Source organism: Sminthopsis crassicaudata, chromosome 6, assembly GCF_048593235.1.
Source record: "Sminthopsis crassicaudata isolate SCR6 chromosome 6, ASM4859323v1, whole genome shotgun sequence".
In the NCBI taxonomy this organism is placed as follows: Eukaryota; Metazoa; Chordata; class Mammalia; order Dasyuromorphia; family Dasyuridae; genus Sminthopsis; species Sminthopsis crassicaudata.
This window is the reverse complement of record NC_133622.1, coordinates 29531706-29557687: the sequence shown is the minus strand read 5'-3', so window position 1 is coordinate 29557687 and position 25982 is coordinate 29531706. Positions and strand designations below refer to the sequence as shown.

Here is a 25982-nt window from a genome sequence, read left to right as displayed (position 1 = left end):
TAGGTTATATAAGGATATTTATAAAACTAGAAAACTAAATAGTTACTGTGGCTAGTGGCAAGAGAAATCATAAAAGATAGATATCATTGAAGATAAATCTGACTGCAAAGAAGGTGACTTGATTATATTTTGTAGCCATAGATAACAAAAAGGAAGGTGGGCTGCATATTGGTTTAATGCAATAATCCTTGTTTTTGTTCCTATTTATATATGAAGCATTTGTGGTTATTGATAATAGTTAAGTTCAAAAATTAAAAGTGGTGGACAAAAAGGAAAAGGAAAATTCTACCAAAAAGATCCAAAAAACTAAAAGCCAAAAGCTTCAGATAGTTATAACCAGATGTACAAAGTATAGGCATAATCATCATAAATGGTTAATGCAACGAGGTAAATTCAATCTTATGGAATCAGACGAGACAATTTATGTTTGGCATACATTTATATTTGACAAGTCCAACTGGGGATTTTTAGATGGTTTCTGAAATCTTTCTAATTGTAAGATTCTGAGAATAATAAATTTATGTGGATGGTAGTTTGGTACATATATTCCAAAATTAGACAGTATTTCAGGTTTTGGAAAATATTATTTATTCTGGGGGAAAAAGGCAAATAAATATGTGAACCATTTGAGAGACTTTCATTTTTGTTTTCTTTGCAGCCATAATACTTACTATTTCATAGTCACTTACTGAATTTTTGTTGAATTGAATTGAATTTTGCCTTTAAGGAGTTAATAGTCTGAGTTGCATATTTAGTTTAATAATATAAGAAAATGCCTTATTGGGGAAATGATGCTTTTTAGAGAAAGGAGCTAAGTAAGCTACTTGACTTACTTCCTATTCTGAGACCATTTTTTCACCTTAGTGATCTACCCTGAAGCTTCTACTCTGAATTCCAAATTTTACTTCTAAATAGTAGGCTGAAGAAGAATCAACCACATGTCTTCTAGACTTTGCCCTTCACTTCAATCCCACAGGAAGGCTAAATGGACTTTTCTCCTCTCTTTCCTCATCTTGTTTTGAGAACTAATATATAGTCAAATACTATCATTTATTCTGATAGAAACATGTCAATAAATAACTTTATTTTACTCATTATCCCTGTGACTTCCCAGAGCCAAACATCTTTCAATGTTTAGAATTGTGTTCTTGCTCAGTTTTTTGGAATAAGAATCTTGAACAATGAAATTTGCATTTACTTCTGGAGATGGTAGACAAAAACTACCACAATTTTTGTTATGATAAATAAGGATCGGTGATAAATATGGATAGGTGATAGTGGTAGTGATATGGTGTAGTTTCTAGGGAGATATAGCAGTGATTTTAAGGTCCCCTGACCTTAAGGTGTTTCTCTTCTACAAATTGTCCCTGATTCTAAAATCCTCTGGCTTTGGAAATTGTGACCAGAGGGGGCCCCCCCCCCCAACTTACCCATCCAACCTGAGAATACTAATGTTCTAACAATCTATATGATTCTAAAGTCTTCTGGACTCAGGATAGTCCTACAAATCAAACTCCTGAGACAATAGTGAATAGGCCACTCTTCAGTTCTTGGATATTTTGACAGATCTGTGATCTCAATGTGGGTTCTTCTTCCAGTAATGTAGATCATAAGCCACTTAGTCTGCCTGTTTGTTAAGAACATGTTTTAAAGAATACAGTAAAAATGGATTAAAGAAGAGTTAAGTACAAGATTAAATAGATTTAAGAATGAAAAGATGGCAAAGAGGAAGACAAAGGAATAGAACAGAGGAGAGTTCATTCAAAAGTGCATTTCTTTAATTTAAAAAAAAGTGCATTTCTGTGCCAGCAAATCATCCCAGACTTCCAGTATGTAAGCCTCCATGTTCCTTATTGGTTTTGAAAGATCCTAGATTCATATTTCTAGATATTTGTCATGTCACATCCAGGAGATATTTATTTAATCCTTGCTCTGTGCCTGGTAGTTGCAATATATAAAAAAAAATTAAAAATCACAAAAATAGTTCCTGTCCTCAAGGAGCTTACATATTAATGGAGGAGACAGCATGTTTAAAAAAAAGTCCATTTAAGAAGACACAGAGTAAAAAGAAGGCAACCTTAGTGGAGAAAGCTCAAGTGAATGGGATTAGTAAAGGATTAGCAAGGCCTACTGCAAAAAATAGCCTTTGATTTGAATTGTGAGGGAAGCCAGTGATGTCAAGAGGTAGAAGTGACAAAGAAGAGGTACTGGGGAAAGCCAGTACAAAGTTATGAAGTATCATGTGTGAGGAGTAGTAGATATATTTATAAAGTTTATAGAGGAATAATATGAGAATCTGAAAGACAGAAAAATGAAATGTGAAGAACCTTAAATACTAACCAGAACAGTTTGTATTTGATCCTAAAAGTAATAGAGCCCCTAGAGTTCATTAAACAGCGGGATGACATAGTAAGACCTATGTGTAGGACATTCACTTTGGCAACTGTGGAGAATGGAATGGAGTGGAGAGAGACTTGAAGTAGGAAGCCCGAGTAGAAGGCTGTCCCTCTAGGTGGGAGGTGATGAAGACCTGAACTAGTGTGGTAACTTTGTTACTGGAAAGAATGGGACATAAAAATATTGTGAAGGTATAAATTAAAAGAGATGGCCACTGATGTTGGGGGCGTGAGAGTGAGGGAGTTGAGAACATCACTGAGGTTTTCTTGGCTGGGTAATTGGGGAGGTGGTAGTGTTCTTTACTGTTAATAAGGAGAGAGTGTGAATTTGAGATACAACAGACACCCAATTTGAAATGTCCAGTAGGCATTTAAAGATGAAGTATTGAAATTATCATCTGCAACGAGATAATTGAACCCCTTTGAATTAATGAGATCATATGGAAGCAAAGAGAAGGAGGGAATTGACACAAAGCTTTTGGTATTTTCTACGCTGAGGGAAGATGATGAGGATGGAGGAATCAGCAAAGGAGACTGGTAAGGAACAGACAGGTCAGAGAACCAAGAGATTGAGCAGGGACATGAGAGCAGTATGCACTAGAAAGTGATCAGTAGCATCAAATGCTACAGAGAGATCAGGAAGGATGAAGAAAGAGAAAAGGCCTTTAGATTTGGTAATGAATAAATCACCAGTAACTTGGCCATTACTTCACTCATTGTTCATGTGGCCTTAGTCATTTTATTGCTCTGGGTTTCCATTTCCTCAGATGTAAGATATGAGTCCTACTGAAGGTCTGTTCTAGCTCTAACATTCTGTGCCTCTTCTCATACCCACTTTTGGCTAATAAACAGATCTATCAATTGTTATATATAAAAATGTTGATAAAATGTGAAAGGAGCATTCTTAATTATGGTACAAAACATCCATTTAAAATTTGTAATTCTTCAAGCAGAAAGCTTTTATAATTTTTTTAAATTCCAGGGATCAGATGTCCTTCCTTCTCTGGTCAAAAGTTGGAGCCTTACTTGCTATTGGAACAGTTAAAGGAAACTTATTTATATATAACCATCAGACTTCTCGCAAAATTCCTGTATTGGGTATGTAGGGTCAGACTATTGATTTTCTTAAATGTAAATTTAATAATGATTTAAAAGTTAACCAAAAAACCCATCATGCATACACTCTGTTTTCTGTATGTAGTATTATGAAGTTTTAAAAATTTAGTCTTTGATATTTTAATAGCTAAATCACCAATTTATTAATAATACAATAGATACATACTTTAATAACTTCAAATGTTTATTAAGTTAAACTATTAATATCACTATGATACTCTCCATTAGAAAGGAATTTTGAATCCTGAAAGATTTCATCTATAAAGTCATAGATCCTAGGGAAAATGTTGTAGCCTAGTTATAGTGTATAATGTTAATTTATTTTTCAGGTAAGCACACTAAACGAATAACATGTGGATGTTGGAGTTGTGAAAACTTACTGGCCCTAGGTAGTGAAGATAAACTTATAACAGTTAGCAATCAGGAAGGTGATACTATAAGACAGGTAAAAAGTAGCACCTATATCAAGTTTTTAGTTTCTGTTTTAATAATCCTTAAAGTCATAATAAGCTCATGGTTATTATTCTATTATGTTTATAAATTACCATTCTGTTCTGCACTTGATATTAAATACAGTGGATATACTTTATTTCTTTTTTATCTTTCACTGCTAGACTTTTAGAACAGTCTGTACTTGTTTCTTTCATTTCTTTACCATCCTCTCTCCCATTAATTTAAAGTAATCTGGCTTCTACTCTAACCTTTCTTCTTTCCTTTACTTCTACTCGAAGTACATTGTTTAAAGTCACCCAATTACCAAATCCCAAGGACTTTTATTATTTGTCAGTTATTTCCTTGATCAATCTGATGCAAAACACAAGGTCTTAGTTTTTCCAGCCCACTCTAAAGATTATTATTATTATTATTATTATTATTCTCAGGATCAGTAGCTTTGATTTATGCAGAACTTGCATTTTTCTAATACTTTTTCTAGTACTGCAAGAAGCAAATAGGTGGAGAGTGCTTAGGTGTCAAACTCAAAAAAGAAATGCGAAGTATTAAATGATACATAAGGATCCCTGCTAGGCACATAACCAATACTGGGGGGAAAAAATCCCTTTAACATTATCTGTGTTATTTTTATTTAGTTCAGTGTTTCCTGTTTTTGAATCTTTTCTTGCCTTACTTGGGAGTTTCACTAATCCCAATGTAGTCTTGGCTTTTTTGATGCCTCTTCTGATTTATTCAGGTTTAGAGAGCCATTATTTGTGAGTGGTGTGACTTGAACTCTCTGATCTTTGAGCCTGAGTTGGGCTCTGAATCTATTTGCAATTAATCTAGGGAATACAAGCAAAAATATCTATAACAAGATGACATCCTGACCATGCATAGATCAAAGTACAATTAGAAACAATGGATAGAAATGTAAAGGAAAATGAATGTGAGGGTATACTAGAATTTTGGAAGTTCAGCTAAAGTAGTTCTCAAAAACATATAGCAGCAAAGTAGAAAAGTAGAGGATGTAAAAGTGAAGTATACAATTTTTAAAAATCCTGAAAATCAATAAGCCTAAATAGACATAAAAGAAAAAAAAAACTTTAAAAAAACCAGAGGGGAAATACATAAAATTGAAAACAATGATTTTAGAAATTACAAACACTAATATTTAAAATAATTTTTATTTGTTTTTACATTGTCTAAATTTCTCAATTGTTTCATTTCCCTTCTTCTCTGGGAGAATCATTCCATGTAATTTTTTTTTTTTGTAAAAGAAAAAGAAGAAAAAAATAATCAAAATCAATATATTGAAAAAATATAAAAAATATTCACAACATTCCTATACTTTGGTTTTCCTGCTTCTGCAGTTGACTTGGGCATAGGTTTCTCTAAGAGATATTAAAAAAAAAAACTAGCAAAATTACTAAACCATTTTTAATTAATTTGATTTTTTTAAAAGTGAGAAAAATCAGGTTACCAAAATTAAAAAAAAATTATGTGATGAATTCACAGCCAATAGAAAAGAAATGTTTTTGAAACTATTGTCTGTAATTATTTAACAGCAATATATGAAATATTAAAGGAATTTTTTCTGTCTCTCTGTTTTTGTGTTTCTGTCTGTCTTCTCTCTCTGTCTCTTTTCTCTCACTGTTTCTGTGTGCATACATGTATATTTCTTAAGCCAAGAACTAGTATTATCTATGATATCCAACATGGTAAGGGCAAAGGTGGCATTAATAGAACTTAAGACCACCTGACTTTAAATCTCCTATCAGATACTTACTAGGTATGTGACTCTGGACAAGTTATCTAACCTCTCTTGTGCCTCAGTTATCTTGTCTATAAGATAAGGAACTGTAAGATATTATTTGAATACTACTATAAAATACTTTTCACAGAAATAAGTGAGGACAAAGGATTGAAGCAGTGATTCCTTGTCCATCTTTAGGCCATTATAATAAAAGTGAGTAAAGTTTATTTAAACTAATATATCAAGTTAGGGATACATCAAACTGCTAAAAGGGTTATTTTCTAAAACCAGACAAGATAGCAAAATTCATTTGATGGGGAAAAGATTTAGAATCTCAAAGAAAATAATGGAAAATATTGGGATTAAGGTGGCATATTAACTCATACACTATAAAGTTAAAAAAACTCGATAGATTTGATTAAAAATAGAACAGAAGCGATCAATGGCGTAGAACAGGTTAGATAAACAAGACTGAGAAGCAATGGCATACACTTATCTGTTTGGCTTAAATGTTTTTCTTTGTTATAAGAGGATTCAGTGAAGGGAAGGAGAAAAAGGGGAAATGAGTGTGCTGTTAAAAACAAAGGCCATCAATAAAACTTAAAAAATGAACTTGGCAAGTTAAAGACTCTTGGGCTGAATCTAACATGAAATTTAATTGGGATAAATGTAAGTTTTACATTCTAAAACATACTCCAATAGGATTTTGATTATGTCATTTGCTAAATGCTAGAGAACACTAAATGATCAATCGATCAGCAAATTGGTAAGCCTTTATTCGGCATGCTGTACTTGACCCTGGTATAGAAGGACAAAAAATTGAAATAAATTTTGATTTCGGGGAGATTCTAGCTGGGAAAACCACATGTAGACTAGGTAAATATATGTGTATAGAATAAACACAAGGTTAACTAAATCCAGTATAATTGAGGAAGAAAGGCACTTGCAGTTAGAGGGATCAGAATGTAAAAGGTAGCACTTGAACTCCATTTTGAAAATGGTGAGGAATTCTATGAAAAGGTACTAGTAGAAACACGATTTGGTCATTGATGGCATATGTGGAGAATGAGGAACTGCAGATAATTTCAGAGATTATAAACCTCTGTGAATGAAGTGACACATGTGAATGAAGTGGAACATTCCTTAGAACTTCTGCATAGCTTTCCAGTCTTCTATTTCTAACTGAATTAGCTTAAAAACTGTTCTTCCAAGTGCAAGTTAATAGTTTTCCACTTAAGTTTTTGATATATATTTTTTTCCCTGCTCAGAATTCCATTCTTCCTACTTTTCTGTCTACTAAATCCTACCTACCCTTGATTATTCATCTCAAGTATTCTGTTTATTCGATACAATCTTCCTGACCATTCCAAATAATGTTTTATTGCTTTTTCAAGTTCTTTTGTACTGATTGTCTCTAGTCCTGATAATTTAATCCTTTTTATTTCTATTTGCATAAAATCTATTCCATTGTATTGAGTTATTATCTAAATAATAAATTATGAATAAATTATCTCAATATTAAGTTCTATTGTTATTTGACTTTTAATGTGTTTAGGATCTCTCAACTAGAATTAATCTCCTAGAGAGGCAAAGATCTTGCTTCTTATTACTTCTTGTTCTCTTTCACAGAAATCAATAAATAATTAATTAAACTTTAAGGTTTGAAATATATTGTTCAAGACATTTTAAAAAATGATTGTGCATTTTTCCCTATAGGTTGTTATGAAAGCAGAGCTTAGTGACATGCAATTTTCAGTGATGAGGAGTGAAAACAGAGTAATAACAACTGAAAATACTGTAAGAATTCAGTTTGATACCAAGATAATCCTAATGTTATTACCTTTATGTGTATGGATATTGGCAAAATCTGACAAAACATGCCTTTTCTTCCCTGTTAGGTTGTAAGCTCTCTGACACCAGGGATTACATCTTGGGCATCTTTCTGTTTATGATATCACCTCACATAGTAATTTTTATATAGAAATATTGAGAAATAGAAGAAAAGTTTGGATCTAGAAGACAATTTAAAAGTAATTTTGTCGAGTCCCTTCATTTGAAAAGTGAGGAAACCGAGTTTTGATGAGTTGAATAAGTCACCTAAGTTCATAGAGCCCTGCTATCCTGACTCTTGATTCTTTTTGTTATATGATGAAGCTTTCTATGTGAGCATTAAATGACATTTATTTCATGAAAGAGATAGAGGAGATTGTTGAGATACTTTTATCTATTTCCTGGCCTTTTCCAGTCATTACTTATCCTATTTATCTTGGTGAAGCCTTTTGCAAGGACAGAAGAGCTACCCATTTTTAATTTTTATGACTAAAAAAAGAATTGCTTACCTTTTCAAATTATATGCATATAAATATAATGTTTCTAATAATAATTGAAAATCTTTGAAAATTACATAGGTAAAGATGTTTAATAAAAATTTGCACTAATGCCTCATCAGAACTGAAAAGAAATAGTAGATTCTCAAAAATTATTCCTTTGAAGGACAAGCTGGAAAGACTTGAAGTAAGGGACTAGTGAAGGACTTTTTGTGATCTGAAAACTAGAGTATCTTAGTTCATAAAAATTCATTATTAAAATGTTAGCCACTTGTTTTTTGGACATTGCATTTGCTTGAAGTTGAGTATTTGTGGAGGATGATCTGTGAAATACTTATACTCAAATCTCTTAGATATTATTTTTTTAAATTCATTTTTCCAAATTATCCCCTCCCTCCCTCCACTCCCTCCCCCCGATGACAGGTAATCCCATACATTTTACATGTGTTACAATATAACCTAGATACAATATATGTGTGTAAATACCATTTTCTTGTTGCACATTAATTATTAGCTTCCGAAGGTATAAGTAACCTGGGTAGATAGACAGTAGTGCTAACAATTTACATTCACTTCCCAATGTTCCTTCTCTGGGTATAGTTATTTCTGTCCATCATTGATCAACTGGAAGTGAGTTGGATCTTCTTTATGTTGAAGATTTCCACTTCCATCAGAATACATCCTCATACAGTATTGTTGTTGAAGTGTATAGTGATCTTCTGGTTCTACTCATTTCACTCAGCAACAGTTGATTTAAGTCTCTCCAGGCCTCTCTGTATTCCTCCTGCTGGTCATTTCTTACAGAGCAATAATATTCCATAACCTTCATATACCACAATTTACCCAACCATTCTCCAATTGATGGACATCCATTCAACTTCCAGTTTCTAGCTACAACAAAAAGAGCTGCCACAAACATTTTGGCACATACAGGTCCCTTTCCGCTCTTTAGTATTTCTTTGGGATATAATCCCAATAAGAGCAATGCTGGGTCAAAAGGTATGCACAGTTTGATAACTTTTTGGGCATAGTTCCAGATTGCTCTCCAGAATGGCTGGATTCTTTCACAACTCCACAAACAATGTATCAGTGTCCCAGTTTTCCCACATCCCCTCCAACATTCATCATTATTTGTTCCTGTCATCTTAGCCAATCTGACAGGTGTATAGTGGTATCTCAGAGTTGTCTTAATTTGCATTTCTCTGATCAGTAGTGATTTGGAACACTCTTTCATATGAGTGGATATAGTTTCAATTTCATCATCTGAGAATTGTCTGTTCATATCCTTTGACCATTTATCAATTGGAGAATGGTTCGGTTTCTTATAAATTAGGGTCAGTTCTCTATATATTTTGGAAATGAGACCTTTGTCAGAACCTTTGCTTTTAAAAATATTTTCCCAATTTGTTACTTCCCTTCTAATCTTGTTTGCATTAGTATTGTTTGTACAGAAACTTTTTAGTTTGATGTAATCAAAATCTTCTATTTTGTGATCAATAATGTTCTCTAGTTCTCCTCTGGTCATAAATTCCTTCCTCCTCCACAGGTCTGAGAGGTAGACTATTCTCTGTTCCTCTAATCTATTTATGATCTCATTCTTTATGCCTAAATCATGGACCCATTTTGATCTTATCTTGGTATATGGTGTTAAGTGTGGATCCATATCTAATTTCTGCCATACTAATTTCCAGTTTTCCCAACACTTTTTTCCGAATAATGAATTTTTGTTCCTAATGTTGATATCTTTAGGTTTGTCAAAGATTATATTGCTATAGATGTACCCTTTTTTGTCCTTTGTATCTAATCTGTTCCACTGATCTACCGTTCTATTTCTTAGCCAGTAACAAATGGTTTTGGTGTCTTAGATATTGAAATATTGACATGGTTTGACATTAAAAATATCTTGGGCATTATAAGAATTCACCTCTTTGTAGGTGCTTTTCTCATAATGATCCTGTGAAAACTGGGCAAATATTATTGTCTCAATTTTACCGAAGGAGAAATTGAGGGTAAGAGAGATGGAGTCATCCATGTTGATATGGAAAATAAGTGGTTGATCCAGGACTAGGACACAAAATATTATCATTTTAAATCCAACATACTTTCTCTGTATCCCACTGGCTATCCCCTAATGTCTCAATTATTCAAGTGAATCCCAGATTTCACTACTGACTATTAATTGCCTTTTTTTTTTTTTTTTTTTTTTTTTTTTGCTGAGGCCATTGGAGTTAAGTGACTTGCCCAGGGTCACACAGCTAGGAAGTGTTAAGTATCTGAGATCAGATACTTAGGTCCTCCTGACTTCAGGGCTGGTACTCTATCCACCTAGCTGTTCCCTGACTGCCCCCCTGACTATTACTTCCAACAACAAAGACTACAACTTAGCAGGCTCCTGTTCACATCCTCCCAAAATGTGGCCTTAGGAGTCCTGTCACCATGCTGGGGGGTGTAGTGAAGAGGTGGAATCTTCACTTCTCTGGAAAAGACCAGTGAAATATATTGCTTTCTGGGGGTTGTCCTTCATTCTTGGCATTCTTGAATCTCCTCATTTGCTTCTGTTTCTTTTAGGATATCCTTCACCCCAGCTTTCTTCTATAATCCTATGATGTGTTGCAATCTACTTACACCTAACAAGTACCTCTCCATTGTTCTTGAATAATACTCAGTTTCAGTATTTTAGAAATCATAATGTTGTATGACTAGCAGCTTACACAGCAGCACTAGTAGAATATAGGTACCGAAAAGGTGAGTCTTTGTTTTAAGGAAGTGTTTGGAGTCATTAAAATAATTTTGGTTTTATTATTGGCAGGTGGTAAGATATAATGAGGCAGTGTGATATAGTGGATAGAGAGAGAACCAGTCTGACTCAGGAATTGACTTCTTATCCCCTCTCTCAAACTTAGTGGATGGGTGACTGAGAAAGTTACCTGATTTTTCAACATAATAGGCAGTTATCTAAGACTCTTAGTATCTGCTTTGGTTCCCATATTGCATTATTTTTTAGTAGTTATTATCTTCTGGTTTTTGAGCCCATATTATTTTGTATACCACTATTTAATGTTTAATTTTATTAGTTTTTATAATTTAGGTTGCTAATACTTTGTTCATCAACAGGTAAGTGTGGTGGTTGGCAAGAAAAATTTGTTTCTGTTTAATGTGAATTGTCCAGAAAATCCAATTGATTTGGCATTCCAGCCTCACTATGGCCACGTTGTTTGTTATCATTGGTAAGTCATTGCCATCATCATGAGAATGAATTATTTTACTGACTTTTTAAAGACTTCAGTTATTTCTTCAGCTGAAATAATATTCTAATCTGGTCTCTATTTTCCTGCAAAGTTATGATGGCTTTTCTTGATCATGAATTTATTATTCCCTAACAAATCAAGCCTACATTTTGATCTATCAATGGCTCTATGATCTGTGCAGTTCTATACATGTATAGCTAGCAATTTTCTCAACTTGTGTGACTAACCTCCCCTACAAATCCTTCACAGAGAATCCTTCTAGAGCTTTAACATTTCACAGGTCATTTTTCACTCTCTCCATAAGCAGCTTTCTACTCCTTTCATGCATCCATTGATGATATTCTTTATAACACTCTTGTGTATCTTCTGATTCCTCTTGCAGACTGTTGTCCTCAACTACTATCTGGCAAAGATATATGTCTTGGTAGATTAATTTTATAGATTGTAATTTTCCTATGTGGATAATTAGGCCTAAATCTTTTGAGTGACTGTGCAGTCAAATAATCCCAGAAAAGCAATATCTGCATGACCTAACCATCTATTGGGAATATCTGTTCAATTTAAGATTGTCTTGAATCGCCTTTATTGACAGTGGCCTTTGCCTGTTTTCTGCCTTACTTAATGTGAATAACAATAGGATCATCAAACAAAGCTATCGAGGAATCATTTATTATTTTGATGGTGATGGCAGACACTTTGTGGGAGGAGAATCTTGAAGATAATGTTTTGTGTTATGAAATAAATTATTATTGTCAACAAGCACAGTGCAATCTTTGATATTCTTCACTATTGTCAATTGTATAAATAGTAAAGATGAGCTCTTGTGGAGAAGTATGCTTATGAAAGTCTGCCTATTCAGTTCTATGCCAATTCATTGGCAATAGTTAAAAAAAAAGCAGTACTTCAGTTTGTGCTTACCACTAAGGGGTAAAAAGATGCTATTGCTTATTTGGGAACAATGAAAAACTTAACAAATATCCCTCTTCTATAACTATCAGACCCAAGTCCAGGGTCTCAGCTATAGGGGAGAGTAAAAAAACAGCAGAAACTTCCTCTTCTATTAGCATTGGGATGGATTCAGAAAGAAGCTGCTACTGCTTACTGGGAAATTTTAGAAAATCAACTATTGTATGGCTAGTAAACTGCTACTTTTTTTTTCCTCCACTTCTCTTGTGATTTGGAGCTATGAATCAATTAAGTGAATTTCTCTTGCCATCACATCCAGTTCACTCCCATCTACCTTGAAAGACCATTTATCTTGCTTTACTTTTCATTCTCATAGTCTTTTCTGGAATCTATATTCTTTCATCAATAAGCATCTTTTCATATTAGATCTCTTCCTTTAATAATTGTATCAATGAGTTAAAAATGATTAAACATCTACTACACCCAAGTGTTAAGAAGATGGATACAGAAGTGATAATCCCTGACCTCAAAGCTTGAGTTTACCTTCTGATATGGGGAGGTAACATAAAAGGGAGTGGTATCCAGGGAAGGCATTTTTCATCTAGGGAAATTAAAGAAATAGTAACCGAAGCAAAGGTTCTATTGAATTGATTACTATTCTCAAAAGAAGGGATGGAAAGCAGGAAAGGAGGATTGGATTATTTATGCACCTTGGGATAGGGTGACTCAAATCAAATCAACTAGCATTTATTAAAGGCGTACTGCTTTCTAGGCACTGTACTAAGTTCCGAAAATACAAAGAAACAAATAAACAATGTCTGCTTTTAAGAAGCTGACAGCCTAAAGGGAGAGACAACATACAGATAAGATACATACAAGATGCATTGGGAACAGTCTTCTAGGGCATTAAGAAGAAGAAGGGCTGGGGAAGGGTGGATGGTAAGATGCGTAGAGAGAATGAGTGGATGAGATACGGAGAATAGCCTGTGGCTGGCTGGATACAGTTAGATAGTTTGACTTAGCATTTACTCCCATTCCATTAAGGGCAGCGTAGCAGATCCTTACATTCTTGGAAACTTGGCTATCCTATGTGTGCGCCTGTCTATATTCTTCCATACTGGATGACCTATAACACATGAGCTTTGGACAGAAGATGCCATCTGCATCCAGAAAAAAAACCAAGGTGACTGAATATAAATCGACACAGGCTATGTTATTTTTTTTCTGTTGTTTTTTTTTTTTTTCTCTTCTATAGTTTTTCCCTTTTATTCTGATTTTTCTCTCTCAATATGATTCATAAAGTAATATGTATTAAAAATAAACACATTTACTAGAAAAAATAATTTCTTGAAATGAGACAAATCTTCAGAATCTTTTACTGTCCGCCAGTCTTTAAAAATGAGTATCTATTAAACCAGCATTGTCCCTGGTTGTTCTATCTCCTCACTTGGTGAGATCACATTTGCTGGCTGAGGCATTCTAGGCTATTTTGGTCTCTGTTATACTGCATATATATACATATATGTATATGAATTGTTTACATTAATGACATCCTAATGATTGATTTATATCCTTAGTTAAGCATCCTTAGGAATAGTGACAATCTGTGGCAATATCATTTCTTTTAATTCAGTATCAGCTGATACTGAAAATAGGTCAGGTTGGAGTTGACTCAGTTGTATGCCATACCCTCTCATTTATTATTTTCTTCTAGGTTATTATTTATTTTTCTCTTTTTCTAAAAATGTAGTCATTTGACAGATGGTTCACTCAGAAATGATTTGCTCTTCCTGGAGAAACCTGTGCCCTGAGGCCCTATTCTGTTGATTGGTGACTGGCTGTCACTATTTCAGAAAAGTCTTCAGCCATGCTTTTCCTAATATCTTCTCTTCCTCCTTTCCTTCACTTTACACCAAATCTTCTCCATTTTACGAGTACCAACTCCCATTTATGTATTATCTTCCCCATTAGAATGTAAGCTCCCTAAAGGTAAGGACTGTTTTGCCTCTCCTTCTCCCTCCTCCCTCCCTCTCTCTTCCTTTTCCTTCCCTCTTTTTCCTCTCTTCCTCTCTCTTTCCCTCTTTCCCTCCAAGACTTAGAATAGTTCTTATCACATAGAAAACACATGTATCTATTCATTAAAGACTAGTTATTCCTGTCAAAAGAAAATACATTTCATTTTTTTTTGGGGGGGGTGATTTTATTTGGCTTTTATCATGTTCTGAACCTCCCAGCTCTCTTCATAAAGAAAATATTTTTAAAATATAGAAGTGAAGCTTCTATATTGGCCATAAAATTTTTGGCCTTTGTTGTTTTAGTTAAGAAAAAATGTTTTGTAATATTTGCACATATGTAAATATACATATATTCCATCTTATGACCGGTTTTGCTTCAAAGTTACAGAATATTAAAAAGATATTAATCATTTGTATGTTATTGTTAAATTTTTCAATTAGCTTCTCTATATCCTAATCCTCTGTAACAGCTATTTTAAAAAAAGATAAAAAGATTTTTTTAAAGAGTCAGTGGGTTAGTGGGTAGAGAGCATGCTCCAAGAATTCTCAGCACCTTTTAAGGAGGTGAGATGATGTAATACAACATACACTGGCTCTGGACTTTAAATCTTCCCTCTGAATTTGCTACCTGTATGACATTAGGTGAAACATTTCTCTAACTAAACTGGCCAGCATTTTGACTCTACTGCAGAGAGCACAACTCTATTGGGCTGGCCACTTTGTTCAAATGCCAAATTTATGCTTCCCCAAAAAATTATTTTATGGAAAACTCACATAGAGCAAGCACTTACAAGGTGGTTAGAAAAAGTGATGCAAGGTCTCTCTTAAGACTTTGGAACTGATTATAGGAAATGGGAGACATTGGCACAAGACAGCATCAGAGAAGGCTCTGCTCTGTGGGCATAGTAGAATTAAATTAGTTCAAAAGAGACCCAAGATGCGCAGAATTAGAGAAGCTGCCCCAAATATTCATGCAGACTATTTGTATCCAACTTGTGGCAGAGCATTTTGAGCTCACATTGGTCTGATCAGCCCCAGTCGGACACCCTGTAACTTGACCTAGTGATGTCCTTTTGGCCATCTTCAAATACTAAGGACTACAAGCAACCAACCAAATATGCTATCAAATCACCTACAAATAGAAACATTTTAATAGCCTCTTTTTTAAACTAAGGTCCCCTTTATATTGTTAACATTTCTCAACTTTATATCAGATAGTTTCTTTAACTGTCTTGAATGCTTTTATTTATAGTTAAAATCTCTTACTTCAACATCATCCCTTATTCTTTGCTCATGTCATATTCATTCAATTCTTAACTCCTGTCAGTTCTTCAGTCATAATTCATCCTTTTCATTCCTGCAGCAACTAGCTGCTCTCTCATGTAATATGTAAAATAAAATATATTGAGCCATTTGAGACAGTGTGGCACTATTATAGCCATGTTATGTAGTAGTGATTTTTTTATTTGTATACAAATTTATTTGTATTAATCACTTAAACAGGAATTTTTCCAAAAATAAAATTACATAAGCAAATTTAATCTTACCTCTATCTATATACTCTATAGCTAGAGTCTAATCTTAGAAGAAAATTTAATGATAATCACTTGAGAATAATAGAATTTATTCATGTATTACTCTTGTATTTTGAAACTCCGCAAAAAAAAACCAAAAAACCCAAACCTGTAAAACTTTACTTTTATGTTGCATACCTAATATTCATTTTTACTTCAGGTTTGGTGATGGCTACATCATGATTGGTTTTTCACATGGATATCTTTTGGTTATCTCAACACATTTTCAAGAAATTGGTGAAGAAATTTATCAAACCCGTGACCATAAAGATAGTCTAACCAACATTGCAATATCCCAGTCATTAAATAAAGCTGCATCATGTGGAGATAACTGGTGGGTAACAATCAAATTATTTTAATTGCACTAAAATGGTATATGTTTTCATATTAAGCCCCACATTTGAATTTACCAAAAATTTCACTACAAAGTCATTTAGTTTATTTTTCTTAGAAAATCATATCTATCATAATTATTGTTATACCTTCATTTGGGCCAAAAAAATACCACCAGAAAAAAGGGATTTACTGAATCTCCCAAGTTTCCCAAGGATCCTGACTCTGAAGTCTAAAAAACAATAAATAACCATTCTAGCTAATTAAAAAAAGATATGTTGATTTTTAAAAAATTGCCATTTTGGTAACTTATGCAGATAATTCTACACCAAATCTACTTCATTTTGCTTTTGTTTAGAAAGTTTCACGGTTTTTTTCTGACACTTTAATTTCCGAATTCATTGAAAAATAGTTTTTATATATCTTTTAGAAATCTCATTAAATTATTTGTTAGTTTTTTTAGATTTAACAAGGCCACTTGTGATGGTAATATTTACATTTAAATAATTGATAGTGACCCTTGATTTAAACATTTTTTCTTGTCAGTCTATTTAGTTTTTTTTTTTTCTTGTCTGTTTTTTAATTAATTGGTCACTTAGTTGATTTAGTAATAATTCAAGTTACTTTATTATTCATTTGAAAGGCCTGTGATTTGGTGAGCTTTGGTAAAGACCAAAATGCTTTCATTAATTGTGGAAAACCAATCATTTGGTGACCAACCTTCTGGTAAGTGGGATTGAGTAAAATTAATATCTGTTTATTTATTTCAGTATTAAAATCCATGATTTATCAGAACTGAAAGAAATGTATGCCATAATAAATCTGGATGATGAAAATAAAGGTATAGTAATAGCTTCTCAAACTTACTAGTTTTTTTTTTAATTAAAATCAATTAAATCAACTTGTCTCCATTTATCTTTTGCTTTCCCTAGTGGTTTACATTCATAAATAGTAGACTAAAGAAAATACTAACCTCTTCTTCAGTTTGAAAATATTCATAATATAGCTCCCATTTGCCATTTGATTTTTCCGATTCAATGGCACCTCCCTTCAGTTTTTGGGAAGGCTATTGGAGGCAATTTCCTTTTGTCATTACTGATATTAGGAAATTACTTTTTCATTTTGTATGGCAGTTGTAATCTTGAAAGATGGATATTTTTACATGTTCAATCATTGTCATAATGAAAGACTGTCATATTTATTGATTATATATTGTTACACCAAATGTAGAATAAATAATGAAAGAATGCATTTCAGATATTTTACTACTGATTTCCATATCTTATATTTTATCATCTCATTCATTTATGAGTACTGTAATGTATAGCGAGCTATCGTCTCCAGAAGCTGCTGGATCGCTCTCTGGGAAGAGATCTGCTGTGTCTACTCAAATCTCTCAGACAGATTCCTCTTCCTGTAACGAACCGTTGTCTCCAGGCAGTTGCTGTTAACTCTTGTCCAAAGAAGTGACTTCCCTTCCTGCAGAGAGCCCTGTCAAGCCTGATGCAATTCAGAGTCTTTCTTCTTGAATCCTGGCTCTGAATCTCCTCCAGCTCTTATCCTTCTCCAGGCCGATCTGCTCTCTGCGCCCAGTGCTGTCTCTTTTTATCCTCCCAGAGAATGGGCGTGGGATAATGCAAGGGCTTCTGGGAAGAACCACCCCAGCCAATGAGCTTGCCCCCTCTATCAAGTCAACCTGAGTTCTCACCTTGTAATTGTCCAGAAAACCTGAATTCTCACCTCGTCACTATCCAGACAACCCGAGTTCTCACTTAGTAATCCTAACATCTCCCCCTTTCTTTTGATTTAGAACATAGGACAGTCATGACCTTGAAACATAAATCCATCAATATGGGAAGTATTACAGATAATTACATAAATGACCTTGAAACATAAATCCATCAATATGGGAAGTATTACAGATAATTACATAAATTACATAAGCACATAGTAACATAGTAACGTAACACATGCTAGAAGTATATAACATAATCATAAATTGAAAATTTATAAATGTCCATAAGTCCATTGTCCATTAGTCTCATCTTGTGTGAGGAAGTCCAATGATTCCTGCTGGTTTTAAAGTTCTTTAACAGTCTTCTTATTATCCATGCTCTTTCAGTGTCAGATGTTTCTTAGATCTTCTCCTTTATTTTGAGGTCTTTCTCTTTTTCTGTCTTTCTCTGATGGACAAGGTGAATATGACTCGTTGGCACCCATCTGATTCCTTCTCCTGCTGAAGAAATACAAGCAAACCCTCTCCCCCAGGCAGTTAACCTATCTGGTCCCTTCCATTCACCACTTTCTGGATCTCTCCACATCACCTGGCGATTATCTAAGGACAGTGGAGATGCTCTCACTGGACACTGCCCTTCTGGTGGGTTATAAAACCTGTCTGCTGGAGCCAGTGCATCTTTGTCAAAAATTAGAAAATTAATGGTATAGAGAACTAAATTTAGAAGTTCCCTAGGGCTACCTGTGGCTCCCCCTTTCTTTTGTTTTTGGAGGAGTGTCTTAATATCTCTGTTTCTTCTCTCTACTATTGCCTGCCCTTGAGGATTAAAGGGTATGCCTGTGGTATGTAAAATCTTATACTGTGCACAAAAGTGTGTAAAATGTTTGGACGTATATGCAGGTCCATTGTCTGTTTTTATTGCTTGTGGCACACCCATAATTGCAAAAGCTTGTATAAGGAATTCAGTGACCACTCGGGCTGTCTCTTTTGCTGCTGGCATTGCAAATGTGAATCCTGAAAAGGTGTCTACCACGACATGAATAAAAGATAGACGACCAAAAGATTTATAATGGGTCACATCCATTTGCCAGATTTCATTGGGTCTCAAACCACGAGGATTCTTCCCTGGAGGGAGTGTAGGAGCATGGAAAGGAAGACAAGCTGTACAGCTTTTTACTATGCTCCTAGCTTCCTCTCTTGTGATTCCAAATTGTAAACGTAAAGCTTGAGCAGCCTGATGATATTTAGAATGAGATTCTTGTGCTTCCTGAAATAAAGGACTACTGGCTAACACGGTTAGAAGGCTATCTGCCTTTGAATTTCCATCAAAAATGGGACCTGGAAGTCCACTATGTGAGTGGACATGCAAGATATAAATCTTGCCTGGATGTTTTCTCACTTGCTCTTGAAGTTCCTTAAAGAGCTGATAAATATTGGAGGCTGCAAATTTTATTTGGGCTGTGGCAATTCTTTGTACTACACCTACTGAATAGGCTGAATCAGTAATTATATTTACGTCTCCTGGGTAATAAGTGAGAGCTAGCATGATAGCAAATAATTCATTCTGTTGAGTGGATTGAAAAGGAGTCCTGATTACTCTCTTTATGGTTAAATCATGAGAGTATATGGCACAAATATTTTCTTTGGAGGCATCTGTAAAGATTGTTGGTCCTTTAAGAGGAACCTTAGAAACCTTTTCTTCAAAAATCCATCGCCAATTATGTAGTAGCCGGGTAATCTTTAATGGAGATCCATGTGCAAAATTTGGAGCGGTGGCCAATAAAATTTGCCATTCTGGGATGTTCTCACAGCATACATTAATCTGTGCGTTAGTATAGAATGTGTATATTTTTTCAGGACTTATCCCAGATAATTGTGTTACTCTCTTAATAGCCTTTAATAAAATCCTAGCCACAAGCACTGGGTAAGGTGTAAGGCTTTGTTCTGGTTGTGCTGGGAGGTTCACCCACTCAATCACTCTGTCTCCTTGATGAAGGACTGCTGTGGGTGCCTCTTTTGTAGCAAAAACTGATATTTCCAAGGGTTTTTGAGTGACTCTTTCAACCACATTGGATAAAGCCAGTTCAACTTCTCTCAAAGCCTTTTGTGCTTCTTTTGTAAGCTGGCGTGGTGAATTTAAAGCACTGTCTCCCCTTAAAATGTCATAGAGAGGTTGTAGTTGATTGGTAGTTAAGCCTAACACTGGACGCATCCATTGGATATCTCCTATTAATTTTTGAAAGTCATTTAAGGTGTTCAACTTCTCTGTTCTTAAAGAAAGCTTTTGTACTGTGAGTGTCTTAGGATATACTTCATATCCTAAATATTGAAAAGGAGCATGTCTTTGAATTTTTTCTGTAGCTATATGCAGTTTGTAGTACTTTAATGTTTCCATGGTCCTTTGTAGACATGCCTCTAACATTTGTTCCTCAGGTGCACATCCCAAAATATCATCCATATAATGTAACAATATTACTTTTGGAAAGGCTTTTCTTACTGGAGCAAGAGCAGCTGCAACATACATTTGGCACATAGTAGGGCTGTTTTTCATTCCCTGTGGCAAAACTGTCCATTCATATCTTTTATAAGGCTCAGCCAAATTAACACTAGGCACTGAAAAAGCAAATCTTTTCATATCCTCCTTATCTAGAGGAATAGAATAGAAACAATCCTTAATGTCTATAACCCATAGAGGCCATTCTCTTGGCAACTGAGTAGGAGATGGAAGTCCAGGCTGAAGAGTTCCCATAGTTTCCATCTGTTCATTTACTCTTCTTAGATCAGTTATCATCCTCCATTTTCCAGATTTCTTTTTCACCACAAATACTGGGGAATTCCAAGGACTTAGAGAAGGCCGCAAGTGTCCTTGGTCAAGTTGTTCTTGCACTATGTCTAATAAGGCCTGAATTTTATCACTTCTTAAGGGCCACTGTTCTACCCACACTGGTGAATCAGTCTTCCACTGAATAGGAACTGGTGAAAGTGCAGGTAGGCCTTCAACAGCAGCCCTGCCTAAAAAGCCGAAGTGCTTATTTGTAATCCTATCTGCTGTAAAATGTCTCTTCCCCACAGATTGATGGGGATTTTTTCAACCACAAAAGGAGTAAAAGCTCCTGTTTCTCCTTCAAATACCCATCTCAAAGGCCTAGCACTAACTTCTGCTGCTATTGATCCTCCCACCCCAGACATATAGGTGTCTGCTTTAATCTTTGGCCAGTGACCGGGCCAATTGGCACCTCTAATAACTGTACGATCTGCACCCGTGTCTACCAATCCTTCAAATGGTATTCCGTTTATATAAATAGTAAGCATAGGTCGGTCAGCTGTCACAGCTGCTGTCCAATATATTCCTGGATTTTGTTCATTGGAGTCAAAATCTAGGCGACTATCACTAGGTTGCTTATTAGGGGTCCGTAACAATAAGCCTGATGCTACTACTTCTCCTGGTTGATAAATCACACGTTGTCTGCCTGTGTTAGTGACTGGGATATTAGATACACATTCTCCAGTCTCCCACATCAGTGTATGGATGGACACTGTTTTGTAGGCACTCTCAGAAGGTGAAATGGTCAAGCCTACTGTGCCTGGAGGCAAAGGATCCATAGGCTCAACAGGAACAGATTTCACTTCTCCAGGGAGTATCTCGGTAGTCTCTACTGCACACAACTCTATTTTTCCTAATTTCAATCCCTTTCTTCCATCTGATTGCCTTTTGGCTGATTGATCATGTCTTAAAATTCTCTGGATGTAACCTCGGCTGCCATCATGCCCCACTTGGGGGGCTGAAGCTGGGCCCCACCTGTCATTTCCCTGGGTCAATCTACATTCGGAGGCCCAGTGGAGGCCCTTGTGACATTTTGGACATGGAGTTTTAGGTCTTCTCTCACCCTGTCTTCTCACTGTATCTCCATATCTACACTGAGCTCTTAGATGCCCAATTTTTCCACATTGAAAACATCGCCGAGTTTCTCTAGAAGGCCCTTGCCAGGAGGGACCCTGTCTTTCCACATTCATCATTGTCCGGGTGTAAAAAGCATTTGTTCCCACTGTAGCACAGCGTCTTATGATCTCCTCTAAAGGAGCATCTTTGTCTAATCCCCATATAATTCTTTTGCAAATCTCATTGGCATTTTCCTTAGCCAGATGTCTGGTCATTATTTCTGTAGCTGAATTTTCTCCAATAGTTCTTTTGACAGCAGTTTGCAAACGTCCCACAAAATCTGCAAAAGGTTCATTGGGACCTTGCTGTATTTTAGTGAAAGCCTCTCCACGATCTTTCTGTCCAGGAAGGACACCCCAAGCTTTTATTGCAGCCTTAGCAATTTGTTCATATTGTCATGGTATAATTAATCTGTTCCGAATTCTCTCCATATTGACCTTCACCAGCTAAGTGCTCAAAAGTGAATTGTGTGTTAACTCCTATTTCCAAATTGCATCTGACTTGAATTTTACATAATTCATGAAATTCCGCAAGCCATGATAAATTTTCTCCAGGTTCCAGACATGTCCTTGCTATGGATTTCCAATCATTCGGGGTTAGGACTTCATAAGACAAACCATCTAGTAACATTTTGACATAAGCTGACATAGCCCCATAAAGGGTACAACCTTTTTTCAAATCCTTAATTTTATTCAAATCTAAAGGTGCATATCTTCTCCTTTTTTTACCTACAGAGTCAGTATTTTCAATCACAGGATATGCATGTATAAAATCACTTATATCCTGTCCTTCTCTCTTAGCTTTAACCAATGCTTTTTCTAATCTTGTCATAGGCTTAGGCTTCTTCACAGGCAATTCTGTTTGTGTTTCTGCCTCTTCCCCTCTTTCTTCCTCCATCTCTGAAGGTGGGGTTGATGTGGGCCTGTCAATAATCGGTTCTCTAGGCAGGGTTGAAGCTTCTTCAAGAGAATCATACCATAATTCCTCATTTAAATCCTCTTGCTCTAGGGAAAGATCTTGATCTTTCCTTTTTTCCTCACACTTCCTCCTCTGTTCATTTTTAGAACTTTTCCTTCTCCTACAACTTGCTTGATAGTTTAAGGCTAATTGAACTATGTTGTAGATATAAAATACTTCTGCAGAAATTGAACGAGGCCCATTTTTTGCTTGAAATTCTTTCATTTCATATCCCACTAGCTTCCATTTATCTACATCTATCTTTTCTTCCTCTAAGAACCAAGGGGATGTGCGTCTTAATGCAGCCAAGAGTTTAGCAATCTGTACCCAGGTTACAAGTAAACTCTGCTCCTCAATTATGTTGATTATACTCTCTATAGTACCACTCCTGAATGGAGCTGAGGTTGCTTCTGGGGCTGGGGATGAGTCGGCTGAGGTCCAGGGATTGAATATAGCTAACATCTGCCCCATTTCAGCTATAAGAGATTCCTGGTTTAGCCCTTAACAAGTTAAGTTCCTTATTTATCTATTAGCACGCTCACTTAATCTTTAACAAAGTTTCCTCGTTACTCACGGTTCTGGGTCAGAGAGACTGAGATCTAGATTGGAAGCTTTTCCACTGGAATCAGGACTGTGTCTGTCCCTGTTCGGGCGCCAAATTGCGAAGGTCTGGTCTAGCTCCTCTTGTCAGGATAAGCAAAAGTCCTTGCCCCACGTTGGGCGCCAAATATAGCGAGCTATCGTCTCCAGAAGCTGCTGGATCGCTCTCTGGGAAGAGATCTGCTGTGTCTACTCAAATCTCTCAGACAGATTCCTCTTCCTGTAACGAACCGTTGTCTCCAGGCAGTTGCTGTTAACTCTTGTCCAAAGAAGTGACTTCCCTTCCTGCAGAGAGCCCTGTCAAGCCTGATGCAATTCAGAGTCTTTCTTCTTGAATCCTGGCTCTGAATCTCCTCCAGCTCTTATCCTTCTCCAGGCCGATCTGCTCTCTGCGCCCAGTGCTGTCTCTTTTTATCCTCCCAGAGAATGGGCGTGGGATAATGCAAGGGCTTCTGGGAAGAACCACCCCAGCCAATGAGCTTGCCCCCTCTATCAAGTCAACCTGAGTTCTCACCTTGTAATTGTCCAGAAAACCTGAATTCTCACCTCGTCACTATCCAGACAACCCGAGTTCTCACTTAGTAATCCTAACAGTAATGGGAATATTAGGATAGAAATTTTTAAAAGAGTCATAGAAATGTTAGAAATTATCTAGTTTATGATTATGATTATAAAATCTGAACAACCTGAGAATTAAAAATATCATTGGAAAATGATTATTTTCTAGTTATTTTGAGTTTTTTTCTAAAGAAAATTTATATCTCTGTATATGTTTTTGTCTTTCAATTTTTAAAAATTTTAGGTTTAGGTTGTATGGCTTGGACAGATGATGGACAGTTGTTGGCAGTAGCTACACAAAGAGGCTCACTCCATGTTTTCCTGACAAAACTTCCAGTCCTTGGAGATACTTTTAGTACACGGATTGCTTACCTTACCTCCCTCCTTGAAGTAACTGTGGCCAACCCTGTTGAAGGAGTATGAAAACCGTATGATATTTCAATTTTTAAAAAAATGATAGAGCTCTCAAATTTCTAATAAATAAGAGTACTTATTTTTATAGGAGCCAGCAGTCACTGTTTCTGTTGAAGTGGAACCTACCTTTATTGCAGTAGGCCTTTTTCATTTGGCGGTTGGAATGAACAATAGGGCCTGGTTTTATGCACTGGGAGATGCAGGTAAATATGGAATCGATTCTGCCTCTTTAATTAGATAACTATTTGGTCATTTAATAAGAACGATTTTATTTTAAAAAAAAAGAATGATCTTATTATGACATATTGTTGATTGTTACCTTTAAGGAATAAAGTTCATTTTTATTTTACTCTGTTCCTTCTTTGCCAATATTGCTATAACAAAAATATTTTTCTAAATTTTGATTCATCTAAAATCAGCTGATTTGTATGCAGACTTAATTCTGCCATTCTCTGTAACAAAATTAAGTGTTAAAAAGACAACTGAATATGAAACCCTAGAATATTCTGTGAAGTCCCGCAATGGGTACATGTAGTACCCCTGCCACTATTCTGTCAAAGAATTAACAAGCCTAATTCATTTCTTTTGAAGCTATGGGAAAGGCAGCTCTATGCCCAGAGTGCCACCTGCTGTGGGCACAGAGGACGGAAGCATCTCTGGAATCATGCTGCCCCAGTGTTGGAAAAGAGCCCGAGCACATGTAGCCCAGCCTCTGTGAGAACAATCCCTTTGCAATTGTGACATGGCTGATAAATGGCCACACAGCTTTCATGTGAAGAGCAAGCAAGCTGTCACCTGCTGAGGGAGACTTTTATTTTGGAATAAATCATACTGCTAGGCGATTTTTCTTACATTAAGTCATGATGTTACTCTGTTCCTCATTCTGTTCTCTAAACGCAAGCAGAACTCAAGACTTTCTTTTATATGATGGTCTTTGCAATCTAGGGAAAAAGCTATTATGTCCCCGAGAAGTCTTCTCAAAAATGACCATCTCTGTTTCTTATATTCAGTCTTCTTATGGCATAGTATCCATCCATCTTGGTGACCTTCCTCTGGATATGCTTCAACTCTTCCCAAGTGGTGGTGACTAGAACAGAACAAATATGGCCTGATAAGGGAGGACTACCCTAGGACCATCACCTCCCTTGTTCTCAATCTGTGCTTCCCATAGTAAAGCCCACCAGAGCACTAGTTTTTTGGGTTGCCATATTTCACTCTTGACTTTTGACTTTGTTTTAATTGCCTTTGGGGGAGAATAAAGCAATTTACTAGTGTCCACTTTAATTTGGAACAGAAAACAAAGTCTTTGTGTTTCCATGGGGAAACTCTATTCTTTTCATTTGCAAATCTGGGAGATCAGTTGGCTTGTATGATCTGATCAAGTTACTAAGAATGATTTGGGGAAGGCCACATTTCAACACATTCAGTATTGCCAGCATTATTGTCCAGAGCAAGTCTGTGTTGTATCCATCCAGATTTGAAACCAGAACTTCCTCTTCAGCATCAGGATTATGGAGATATTTGTAGTTCAGTTGAGGTATAGAGGTTATTTCATATTTGTAATACATTTGAGACACAAAGGTAATTCCACATAGCACATGTGATTTTGCTGTTAGGCTAGCCCTCAAAGTCCAAATTTCTGGATGCATCTACTGTTGACCAGGATAAAGAAGGC

At 35.7% G+C, this 25982-nt stretch overlaps 1 protein-coding gene across 2 annotated transcripts in view; it reads left to right on the top strand.

Moving 5' to 3' along the window:
• Nucleotides 1–25982, top strand: part of LOC141545636 (WD repeat-containing protein 19-like) — a 128156-nt gene that overhangs the window by 18010 nt on the left and 84164 nt on the right. For both annotated transcript variants that reach the window (XM_074272773.1, XM_074272774.1), the window contains 8 exons: nt 3379–3494; nt 3842–3957; nt 7417–7497; nt 11142–11254; nt 15931–16104; nt 16874–16944; nt 24138–24310; nt 24396–24510. In XM_074272773.1, coding sequence (XP_074128874.1) covers nt 3379–3494; nt 3842–3957; nt 7417–7497; nt 11142–11254; nt 15931–16104; nt 16874–16944; nt 24138–24310; nt 24396–24510 — 959 coding nt within the window. The remainder of the gene's footprint in view (nt 1–3378; nt 3495–3841; nt 3958–7416; nt 7498–11141; nt 11255–15930; nt 16105–16873; nt 16945–24137; nt 24311–24395; nt 24511–25982) is intronic.